Source organism: Mustela nigripes, chromosome 1, assembly GCF_022355385.1.
Source record: "Mustela nigripes isolate SB6536 chromosome 1, MUSNIG.SB6536, whole genome shotgun sequence".
Taxonomy (NCBI): domain Eukaryota; kingdom Metazoa; phylum Chordata; class Mammalia; order Carnivora; family Mustelidae; genus Mustela; species Mustela nigripes.
This window is the reverse complement of record NC_081557.1, coordinates 49,919,522-49,932,270: the sequence shown is the minus strand read 5'-3', so window position 1 is coordinate 49,932,270 and position 12,749 is coordinate 49,919,522. Positions and strand designations below refer to the sequence as shown.

The 12,749-nt window shown below is 39.1% G+C and overlaps 1 protein-coding gene and 1 non-coding gene across 7 annotated transcripts in view; both read left to right on the top strand.

Annotated features, from left to right (window-relative positions):
- C2CD3 (C2 domain containing 3 centriole elongation regulator) overlaps nucleotides 1-12,749 on the top strand; it is a 151,800-nt gene that overhangs the window by 101,162 nt on the left and 37,889 nt on the right. For all 6 annotated transcript variants that reach the window (XM_059410512.1, XM_059410520.1, XM_059410502.1 and 3 more), the window contains exons 26-28: nucleotides 2,256-2,320; nucleotides 6,300-6,505; nucleotides 8,670-8,791. In XM_059410512.1, the coding sequence (XP_059266495.1) occupies nucleotides 2,256-2,320; nucleotides 6,300-6,505; nucleotides 8,670-8,791 (393 nt within the window). The remainder of the gene's footprint in view (nucleotides 1-2,255; nucleotides 2,321-6,299; nucleotides 6,506-8,669; nucleotides 8,792-12,749) is intronic.
- Nucleotides 11,512-11,648, top strand: LOC132009526 (small nucleolar RNA SNORA5). The gene has a single exon (XR_009401991.1). It is a non-coding gene; the product is annotated as a small nucleolar RNA SNORA5 (small nucleolar RNA).

The following is a 12,749-nucleotide window of genomic DNA, read 5'->3' as shown; positions in this document are numbered from 1 at the left end:
GATTGGGAATTAAAGATGATTAAGACAGTCCCTACAATTGTAGTACTCATGGTCTACCTGGAAAAATATACATTAGAATGTGACAAGTGCTGTAAAAGTAGCAAAAAATGATTCTAGTGCCTCAGAAAGATAATTTAGATTAACCTAGAAGTTCAGGGAAAGCTTTTTATTTTAAATAAGATAATTCAGCTGAGTATTGAAGAATGTATACAATTTATTTGGGGGAAGAAGATAATAGCAAACTAATTTCAGGAAAGGCTATGGATTGTACTTCCTTGAAAAAGATTTCTGCTGCATTGGAAAGAGCCTAGGCTTTGCTCTTAGAGAGACCTGGCCTCCAATCCCATCTCATTTACTAGCTGCGTGAACAAATGAAATTGTATCTCTGAGCCTCAGATTCCTCATCTGCAAAGTGGGGTTAATTTTTACAGGGTTATTGTGAGGTCCAAATTAGGTGACATTTAGAAAAATGACCTCATGGTACAAAGCAGGTGCTCCACAAATGTTAGATGTCCTTTGAAAGACTCAAAGAATTGGAGGTGGAGCCCTGTCGGTCATGCTGCAGTGCAGTTCAGAGGTCAGGGGCTGACATTCAGGCCCAGTGCTTGTCCTCCCTTTTTTCATTACATCTGTTTCATCGTCACTGAAAGTGTGAGTTCTAGTATAACAACTTACCATTATCTTTATCCTGCATCACCTTTTATAAGGTTTCTCACTTGTCCACCAACACTAGCCATACCACATGGTGTCTGATCTGCTGCTTTCTCACAGTGTTTCCATACCTAGTTGAGCCCAGCAGTTGTTCACACGTCCAGTGTTTTGAAATTTGAGAGGCCAACCTGAGTCAGGAGCTAGAACTACAGTGGCAACTCAGTACTATCTATGGTGAATTACTGGAAATGATAGAAGTTCTCACCATTATGGCCAGGTACTTGATCTAAAATATCAAATCTGCCTTAAAAGGGAGGAGGCTAGAGGGCTAAGCTTCTAATTGAAGGTGATTTATTCATTCAGAGTGTAACATTTTGAACTTGACAAAGGGACATTGACGGTCTTCTAATTTTATCCCCTCACTTCAAACTTAAGACTATAGACCAGGGAGGTTACATAGTCTGTTGGTAGCAGAGGAAAGAAGAGAAGAAAAATGAGTAAAGGTTCTGTTTACAATTGCTTTATCACAAAATTATTTCATTTGATGCTCCTATTTTCTACCTCATAGGTAGAAAATAACCCATTTAACAGGTAAGAAAGCCAGGGCTCAAAATGTTTGAGTCTCCAGGGTCACTCATGTAATCATAGCAGAGCTGGAATGCAGAGGTGGGTATTCTGAACACCAAGTAGAATTCAGATTTTTGACACAGTACTTATTTCATTTTATCACAGTGCCTCCTGTTGTCTTGAAGTGGGTTCTCTTCAGTTCCTCAGGGTTATCTAGGGAAGGAAATTAAATCTCTTAGTTTTCCTTGGATTTCCTCCTAAAGCAATGGCACCTGGAACTTTCCAAATCTTTGTAATTTAAAATGGTATAAGTCATTTTTTAAATAAAATGTGTTAGAGGTGTTTATTGAACTGCATATCAACTTCTTTTCTGATATGAAAATGGATACTTTCTTATTTTGGTGCCTTTCCTCTGTAAAGTGTAGCTTTTAGAATTAAACAAACTAAGCTTTAAGTCCAGCCCTGCCACTTACTGATTCTCATGTGACCTTGAGCAAGTCACTTCACCTCTCTGAGCCCACTTCTATCATCTGTAAAGCAGGGATAATAATGCCAATGTCTAGGCTTCTGTGCAGATTACACATATATGAAATATTAGGCACTGTGCCTGTCCCACAGTAGGCACTCAGTGGATGTTGTTTTTCCCCTCTTCTCCCTTTTTACCATTCTGTTTTCCACATTAAATAAAAAGAATCCCGGCTCTGCTTCAGTAAAACTGTTCCTTACATCTTGAGGAACTCCCTCTCCACACTCCCTGTCATCCTGAGAAAGAGAGTTTGAATGTGGCAGATACCATCAGGTGGGAAAGTACTACATCAGGGGAGCCTGATTCCAAGTCTTGGCAAGTTACTTCTCTCTGAGCTTCCATCCCTCATTTTACCTGTGAAAGTAAAACTATATCCTCGGAGATGACCATGAAGTTGAAATGAAAATGTTAGGAAAGTGCTTTGCAAACTACAAAATGCTCTTCAAATCTAAGTTTCATATGGCAGATGCTTCCTACACCATTAATTTATGGTGGATGTTTTTCTTAATAGGCTATCAAAAGAGCTTCTTTTGGACCCTCAACAAACTCTGGTCTTCAAAGTTTGGCATAAAGGAGGTATGAACTCTATTCTGTGAATATCTGTCTGAAAATAAGCTCACATCCTGTTGACAGTTTCCAATCCTTTCCTTTTTTAACCAAGTGAAACCATAACCATGGCACTTGTGATGCAGGGACGCATGTATGTGTTAGAGGGATTCTCACAGAATTTCTCCCAGGAAATTTAAATCCTTAGAAGTCATGTCATTTTGTTTGACTTTCTGCTTAGTGCAGAAGTCCAAGTACATTTCACCTTTCCAATTATATCTCATCGGTCACAGTGTACACCCTACTATACATAAGTGATTTCAACCCCCTGTATGATGTTGTACCTTCTATTGGCTAATTAACCAAGACCCCAGCATTTTTAAGCTGTACACAAAACTAGAGTCTTGTTTCAAGAGCCTCTAAGAGGTGTTGGTATCATGATCCTTGAACCTAGTTTGATTCAGCTACCATTATTAATAGGCGTAATCCAACATCAAGAGCACAGACTCTAAAGCTACACTCTGGGATTCAGATACCAGTTCTTACCCCATACAAGGTAATATGACCTTGGGTGAATGACTCAATTTCTCTTTGCTTCAGTTTCTTTATTTATAAAATAGGAATAATAGTACCTACCTCAGTGGGAGAATTAAATGAGTGTCTGATACTTGATAAAACCATCTGTTTTTATTGTTCTTATTAGTGAATGACAGTGTGCTGAGAGCTTTACAAACATTTCTAATCCTACAGTGTAAAAACATAATTCATTCATTTTTTTAATTCTTTTTTTAAGATTTTATTTATTTATTTGACAGAGAGAGAGAGAGAGCAGAAGTAGGTGGGGGGGGGAGCAGGCTCCCCACTGAGCAGAGAGCCCGATATGGGGCTCGATCCCAGGACCCCGAGATCATGACCTGAACCAAAGGCAGAGGCTTTAACCCATTGAGCCACCCAGGTGCCCCTAATTCATTCATTGTTACAAATGTAACAGCTCAGGCCCAAAGAAATTAGAAGGTCATATACTTATTAATCAGTGGAGCCAGGATTTGAACCCAATTCTGACTGGCTATACAGCCTTCACCATTTGTACTTCACCATGCTGGTAACATTGGATGGGGAAAGTGAGTGAATGAGAACATCCAGCTATCTCACAGCTTCTGTAATTAGAAAATTTTGTCTTAGTTAAATCCCTCCTATAAACCTAGCTTCTTTAACATTCTTACTAGGGCCTAGTTTCTAAACCCTCAGTTGTTTTGAGTCTATAGCCTTACAGTTTTTATTTGCCAGTGGTAAGTTTCACAGCTAACCCCAGAACCTAATAAAGACCTGAGAGTAGTCAATGTGTAAAGGAAATAGACTTACCTGTCTCTCCTCTAGTGCTTCTGTTTGGAAATCATGCTGTGAATCCAATTTCGATGATTTGTCCCATGCCCCTGCCTTGGATTCACTTATCATGTCCCCCACCCCCACCTAATGTCGTAAATGTGGCAGAACTGATCATAAATCCATTTTCTCTGAATCAACCTAAGGAATTCCTGCTGTATTTAACTAGGATTCACCCTTCTGCCTGGCATTCTATTCTTCTCTTTCTCTAAAGTACTCCCCACAGATTGTCAGGCAGACTAGGGTTTGCCTCAGTTCAGCTCTTACTATAACAAGGCAAAAAAAAGAGTAACTTCGGTCTTAATACAGACCTGGATTCAAATTTTGGTTTTGCCATTCACAATTTATATGACCTAAGCCAAAACACTTTACCTCTTTGAGCCATTGTTTCCTTAATAATAAAATTGGGACAATAGTACCTGCCCTTCAGGATTTTTATAAAGATTAGAGATTATGTTTGGCACATAATTGGTGCTTAATAAATGGAGCTATTTTTATTATGCCTACTATGTGTCAGGTACTGTGTTAGGGCTGTTTGGTATAGAGAAGAACAAAATTCCCTATCTTCCAAGACCACTAGAGAACCCTGTAAAACCCTGTTGTAATTGGAGATAGAGAAAATGCCTAGACCCAATTGACCATACTTACCTAACTCTGTCTCTGTGGAGGTAAATGCCACTCTTCCCTTAACTCCAGCCTTTCCACACAGCCTTAGCTATGCAAACAATAAATATATTCAATAAAATATTTGAGTTCCTACTCTGTGATAGGTACTATGCTTAAGTGCTAGGGATTCAAAGGTAAAATAAGGCATACATGGTCTTTACCCTCATGGAGCTTGTGTCCCCTGGCGGCTGGTGGGGTCGGGGGTGTTGTGGAGATAAACAATTAGAAGACAGTATGATTAGGCTAATACAGGCAGGGAATATCTAACTCAGACTGACGATGTCAGAGAAGGCTTCCTGGAGCATACTTCAGCTGAGAAATGAAGGGGCATGACAGAGTATAGTCAGAGGCAACAGCAAATACAAGAGTCTGAAGTAAAGTATGAAGTAAGTTTGAGATCATGAGAACATAGAACTGCAAAGAAAGAATGGTGGGTTGTCCCACTAAATATGATATTAAACTGAGCTCTTCAAAGCTATTGTTTTTCTCAGTGATCAACTTAGCCTGATTTCTCCTCAGGTATGTTTAAGATGTAGTGTTAGGAAAAACCCTCAACCTGTTACCTAAAGTTACAGTCTATCAAGAATAGGTTACGCGTGGGTAACCAAATAAAACAAGATTATTTTTCTTTGCAAAGCTATAAAAAAAAAAATCTTTGGAGTGCAAATTAATGGTTCTAGCCATCATTCTTCACTCCCATTAGGTAAGAATTACTTGACTTTACTCTGAGGAACACAGTGTCAAACGTTCATAGACTCTTAAAAAGACTGTCCAAGTTGAAGAGGATCTTAAATGTGGTTCAGTTCTTCTCATTGTGTATATGAGACAAGTTTGGGGTGTTAAAGTAATGTGTTTTCAAATCAAAGCCACACTCAGATTAGCTGTTGTGGTGCACTGCTTCCTTGTCCCACTCTACATTGGCAGTTCATTTGTGTTCTCAGTGGTTGTTTATCAACTTCCTCGTGATGGGGGAAGATTTATGCCGGAATGAAGAGTGTAGGAAACATAAAGCGAATGATATTTGGTCTTAGCTTTTAGGTAGGTCCTAGGCTAAAGAAGAGAAAACTGTCCAAACAAATGTTAGTGTGTAATGAGTTCAGTGTCACCAGCGGAATGTACAAGAAACTGGGAAAACTAATGACCACTCCTCTTAGAAATTTACATTCCTTGACTTACTGAGCAAATTGAAAACTGAGAATGGTGTCCACGTTTGGTAGTCAGCCTTTGATATTCATTATAGGGATTATAGCCCATACAATAAAGAACTTGTGGAAGGAGAGGAGCCTGTTCTTCTCCAGCTACTTCCATATCAGAAGTGAGGAACAAGAAGCAATGAGTCTGAGAACAAAGGCCATTGCATGGTTGCTTATCCAGTCAACAAGGGGTCTTCTTACTCACTAAGGGCAGCCCTATTACAAACCTGAGTCCCAGCTCTTATTTTGCACCATGTACTGGTTTTCCAGAGGGTTCTTTGTCTTTCTTTTGTGATTTGTATCACTTTTGTTCTTAATTAAATATAATACATATGTACGTTACAGAAAATTTGAAAAATACAGACAAATGTGAATGGGAAAATGCAAATCCCTCATAATTCCAAGGGTGATGGGTCTTGCAAATGATTTCTTTCAAGACCCACTGCCCTGAGGAAAATCACTGAGACATGATAATGTAGGGAAAAGATATAACTGCTGTTTAAGGTTGTTTTCCAATTGCCTATATCAAGAGAATAAAACTCAAATCTGCTAGCTTTTCCCTGCCATACAAAAAGGGAATTCATGGTAGTGAAAGCAGGCTGTCTCTCTCATTCTCATTATCTGTCTTCAGTGTTGATTTTGGAATCACTTGAGCCCCTACACACACACCCCACAGTCTCCTGTTTCAGCTTCTCTGTGTGCAGCCTCTAATGTCAGTGGCAAGACCTGCCCAGCCACACTACCCAGTTCTTGTCTTTCCCCCACAGATGAGGAGAGGGTGATTGGCTTTGCCTCAGTGGACCTCTCCCCGCTTCTTTCTGGCTTCCAGTTTGTCTGTGGCTGGTACAACATCACAGACTTCAGTGGAGAGTGTCAGGGGCAGATAAAAGTTGCTGTCTCCCCTCTGGAGAGTTTGATGCACTTCAAAGAAGAAAAACAATCAAGACGTGGGGTAGAGACCCCAGGATTGCTGGTATGTATGCTGATTCACGGTCTTAACCAGTAAGCGTTCTGCTGAGCCAAATCTGTAAGAAGATCCTTTACATGTGTTTGGTGCTCTCCAGCTTACAAAACACATTATGTATGTGTGTCTCATAATGACCTCATGACCTGTTTAGGATGATAAAAATTACACAGTGGTGACAAAGTGGAATTATACAAGGGTGACAGACGCACAACTCTGAATATATTAAAAACCACTGAATTGAACAATTTCAAAGATGAACTTTATAATACACTGACTGTATCTCAATTGAAAAAAAATTTTCTACTTGAGTGTAGTTGACACACAGGGTTACATTGGTATCAGGTGTACAACACAGTGATTAGACAAGTTTATATGTCATGCTCACAAGTGCAGCCACCATCTGTCATCATACAATGCTATTACAGTACCATTGCCTGCATTCTCTGTGATGTGCCTTTTATTCCCGTGACTTATTCATTCCATAACTGGAAGCCTGTATCTCCTACCTACTTCACTGATTTTGCCCATCCCCCTCCCCTCTAGCAACCATCAGTCTGTTCTCTGTATCTATGGGTCTGTTTCTGCTTTTTTCTTAATTAATTTGTTTTGTTTTTTAGACTCCACATAAAAGTGAAATCATAGGGTATTTGTCTTTCTCTCTTACTTCACATAGCATCATACCCTCTGGGTCCATCCGTGTTGTCACAAATGGCTGTATCTTAATTTTTAAATAAAATAAGATTAATTGCAGCATGGAGTTTGAAACCACATTGGTTAAACTCTTTAAAAACTCTATTACATTAAAATCCTTGTTCTTTCTTTCTTTTAAGGTTTTATTTCTTTTTCCGAGAGAGAGAGAGAAAGCACACAAGCAGGGGGAGCAGCGGAGGCAGAGAGAGAAGGAGGCTCCCTGCTGAGCAAGGAGCCTGATGCTGGACTCAGTCCCAGGACCCTGGAATCGTGATCTGAGCCGAAGGCAGATCATGCTTCACTGACTGAGCCACCCAGGCGTCCCTAAAATCATTGTTCTAACAAAACAATGAGGAAAAAAATATAAGATGAAACCAGAGAGGGAGACAAACTATAAGAGACTCTTAATCATAGGAAACAAATTGAGGGTTGCTGGAGGGGAAGGGAGTGGGGAGATGGGAAAATGGATGATGGACATTAAGGAGGGCACGTGATATAATGAGCACTGGGTATTATATAAACTGATGAATCACTGACCTCTTCTTCTGAAACCAGTAATACATTATACGTTAAATTAATTGAATTTAAGTAAAACGTTTTGGGATGGCTGAGTGGCTCCATCAGTTAAGCATCTGCCTTCAGCTCAGGTCATGATCCTGGAGTCCTAGGATCAAATTCTGCATCAAGCTTCTTGCTCAGTGGAAAGCCTCCTTCCCCTTCTGCCTGTTGCTCTCTCTGTGCTCGCGCTCTCTCTCTGGCAAATAAATAAAATCTTTTAAAAATAAATATTTTTTAACTGTCAAATAAAATCACTGTTCTGTCTTATAGAAAAAATAAAAAGAGAGGGAATGGAAAGAGGGGAATCAGTGATAGTAAGAACACTCAGGGAGTTAACTATAAAAGAATTTTCCAGACTGTCCCAGATGAGGGAGCTCTATCAAGACAAAGATTCTAGGGTGGTTTTTTTTTTTTTTTTTTTTTTTTTTCATCTCTGTTATCGTGCATGCCTGGCCCAGGTTCTAGCAGGGTGGGCATCTCTCTCATGCATGACTGCGTGAGAAAGTGACAAAGAGTTAAACAGTCACTGTATAAGAAGGTCTTTTCTTCACGTTAGCCCTGTAGTCATGAGGTAAGAAATACCACTTGACATGTAAGGTAAAATGATATCCAGTCAGGAATTTACAAACTAGCTGGAAGAGCCAAGCATAAATACAAATAAAGCAACTAAAAACTAATCTGATAGCATGGTATATAAAATGGGAATAATAGTACCTATCTTGTAATATTATTGTGAAGTTCAAATAAGAAAATGCATGTAAATTGCTTAGTACATCATCCAACACATAGAAAGTACTCAGCAAATTATATTTATCTACATACAATAAATTTTTTAAACACAAATTTACAAACTTATTTGTACTTCTTTGTTCCAAAAGGATTTGTGGTGACAGGCACACCATTTTTCTCATTGTTTCTACAGAACCCAGTATATCGCCCCTTTTCCTTCCCTGCCTCTGCATTCCTCAGCAGCATTGCAAGATGGACCCCAGAACAATTTGCTCACACGTCATCAAAGGAACTTGATTTCTCCTCTCCTGAGAGGTGAGTGAATTTTTGATGGGAAGAAATAGAGTTGAAAGTCTGCTAACTAGTTTGTCAACTCTCTTTACTTTATTAGAGGAAGAAAATAGAGACAGGGAAATAGCTTTGTTCTGTCACAACTGCTGGGAACTCCGGGATCCTATGAAAGCAAATTTTTTTTTCATAAGATGGAAACTTGAACTTTTACTGCTATCTGAAGGGTAGCTTCAGTGGAAAGGATGCGGTTCTCTTTTCCTTAGAGGCCTTTAACGTTTAACGTTTATTCTTGAAATCAATCATCAGCTATCTGAAATCTTTCCCTTTCCAAACGTAGGAACCAGGATATTTTATGAAGAGCAACTGGCCCATCCAGATGCTTCACCTCGTCAACCATAGACATGCATATGGATGACAGAGCTAGAGCATATTCCATTCTCTCAAAGGAAGAAAACAGGAGTAAATCTTCATGACCTTAGATTACGTAAATGATTCCTTACATAAGAGACAAAAAGCAGAAGCAACAAAAAAAAAAAAGTAAATTGGATTATAAGATTAAAAACTTTCATGCCACAATTAAGAAAATAAAAAGACAACCTATAGATATGACGAGACATATCCAGAATATATAAAGAATTCATATATATATATATATATATATATATATATATAAAATTCCTATAATTCAATAATAAAAAGCAAATAACCCAAGTAAGCATGGACCAAAAGGGGCGCCTGGGTGGCTCAGTGGGTTAAGCCTCTGCCTCCAGCTGTGGTCATGATCCCAGGGTCCTGGGATCAAGCCCCAGCTGGGCTCCCTGCTCAGTAGGGAGCCTGCTTCTCCCTTTCCTCCCCACCGCCCTGTGCTCATGCTTGCTTACTCTCGCTCTGTCTCCCTTAAATAAATAAAATCTTGGGCACCTGGGTGGCTCAGTGGGTTAAGCCGCTGCCTTCAGCTCAGGTCATGATCTCAGGGTCCTGGGATCGAGTCCCACATCAGGCTCTCTGCTCAGCAGGGAGCCTGCTTTCTCCTCTCTCTCTCTGCCTGCCTCTCTGCCTACTTGTGATCTCTCTCTGTCAAATAAATAAATAAAATCTTTAAAATAAATAAATAAATAAATAAAATCTTTAAAAAAAAAAGACAAATGATCTGAATAGACATCCAAAGAATATCTGAAAACATCCAAAGAAGATACACAAATTATCAGTAAGCACATGAAAAGATATTTAACATCATTAACCAGGGTGCCTGGGTGGCTCAGTTGGTTAAGCAACTGCTTTCAGCTCAGGTCATGATCCTGGAGTCCCAGGATCAAGTCCCACATCGGGCTCCCAGCTCCACGGGGAGTCTGCTTCTCTCTCTGACCTTCTCCTCGCTCATACTCTCCCTTACTGTCTCTCTCTCAAGTAAATAAATAAAATATTTTTTAAAAAATCATTAACCATCAGGAGAATGTAAATGAAAGCCATAATGGGATACCACTTCACACCCACTACAATAACTAATCAAAAAGACAAATATCACAAGTGTTGGGAGAATGTGGAGAAACCAGAACCCTCATACATGGTGGGATTTTTTAAATTTATTTGTTTACTTATGTATGTATTTATTTATTTATTTATTTTTAATGATTTTATTTCTTTTTTTGACAGAGAGAGAGACAGTGAGAGAGGGAACACAAGCAGAGGGAGTGGGAGAGGAAGAAACAGGCTTCCTGCTGAGCAGGGACCCCGAAGTGGGGCTCAATCCCAGGACCCTGGGATCATGACCTGAGCCAAGGGCAGGCACCCAATGACTGAACCATCCAGGGATGGGATTTTAAAATGGTGCAGCTGCTTTGTAAAACAGTCTGGCACTTCCTTTTAAAAGGCTAAACATAGAGAAATCATTTGATCCAATAATTCTGCTTCTAGGTATATACCCAAGAACAGTAAAATAATATGGCTGCACAAAACCTGTACATGAGTGTTTGTTAGTAGCATTGTTCCTTATGACTTAAAAATGGAAACAACCAGGGGCACCTGGGTGGCTCAGTAGGTTAAGCCTCTGCCTTCAGCTCAGGTCATGATCTCAGGGTCTTGGGATCGAGTCCCGCATTAGGCTCTCTGCTCAGCGGGGAGCCTGCTTCCTCCTCTCTCTCTGCCTGCCTCTCTGCCTACTTGTGGTCTCTGTCAAATAGATAAATAAAATCTTTTTTTAAAAAAAATGGAAACAACCAAAATGTGCATCATCTGATGTATAGAAAAATAACGTGTTATCTCTACATAATGGAGAATTACTCAACCACAAAAAGGAATGAATTACTGATATATACTATAGCACGGGTGAAGTTTAAAAACATGCCAAATGGAAGAAGTCAGTCACAAAAGACTCTATACGGTTATTATTCCATTTATATGAATTATTCAGATTGGGCCAATCTACAGAATCAGAAAGTAGATTAGCAGTAGCCTAGAGCTAGGAGGTTTGGGTTGAGGGTTTGAGGGAGTGGAGGAAATGTGGAGTGATTGCTGATAGGTATAGAGTTTCTTTTTTGGGTGATGAAAATACGTGGTGATGGTTATACAACTCTGAATATACTAAAAACCATTGAGTTGTACACTTTCACTGGGTGAATTGTATGTGAATTATATATTGATGAAGCTAATATTTAAAGAGAAGACAATTATTGCTGGAGTCAAGTTCATGAATACCTTGCGAAGAAATTTGAAAATTTTTTTATAGATTTAACAAAACAAAACACCGCAGCTATGTCAAATTCAGTGCCCGCCCATGCTATGGCTGGCACTGGCCCAAAAGGCTGCCACAGAAACACTGTGATCCATGGGCCTTGATCCCAACCTTGCTGGGCCTCAGGGATAAATTTGGTCACAGACACCTTGTGCCACCCCTCCCCGCCCGCAAAAAAAGAGCGACCAAAGCTAGAAAGGAGCAACGGTGATTAAATAGGGAATAGATTAGTACACAAATGCTTAAACAGTGCTTGGCTCATTAATAAGGACTCCATAAAAAATCAACAAGAAAACAGTGGCTTTGAATGACATATTGAACCAGATGGATTTAACAGATATATTAAGGACATTCCATCCTAAAACAGTAGAATACACATTCATTTCAAGTGCACATGGAACGTTCTCTAGAATAGATCACATATCAAGCCACAAAACAAGTGTCAACAAATTTAAAAAGATTGAAGTCATGTACATCTTTTCTGACCACAACACTATGAAACTAGAAATCAACCATATGAAAAAAAACTATAAACATCACAAACACATGGAGGTTAAATAACATGCTACTAAACAATGAATGGATCAACCAAGAAATCAAAGAAGAAATCAAAATATATACAGAGAGAAATGAAATTGAAACACAATGGTCCAGAATCTTTGGGATGCAGCAAAAGCTGTTCCAGGAGGCAAGTTTAGAGCAATACAGACCTACCACAAAAAGCAAGAGAAATCTCAAATAAACAACCTAACCTTACACCTTTGGAGCTCAAAAAAGAACAAACAAAACCCAAAACCAGCAAAAGGAAATTAATAAAGATTAGAGCAGAGGCAAATGATAGAAAAACTAAAAAAAAGAATAGAACAGATTAATGAAACCAGGAACTGTTTCTTCAAAAAAAAAAAATCAACAAAACTGATAAACCTCTAGCCAGATTCATCCAGAAAAAAAGAGAGAGAGAAAGGACTCAAACAATATCACAAATGAAAGAGGAGAAATGATATTCGATAACACAGAAATACAAATAATTGCAAGAAAATACTAAGAAAAATTATATGCCAACACATTGGACAACCTCGAAGAAAATGGATGAATTCCTAGAAACATATAACCTACCAAACTGACACAGAAAGAAATAGAAAATTTGAACAGACTGCTTATGAAATTGAATCTGATCAAAAAACTCCCAATAGGCGAGGAGTCAAGATGGCGGAGAAGTAGCAAGCTGAGACTGCTTCAGCTAGCCGGAGA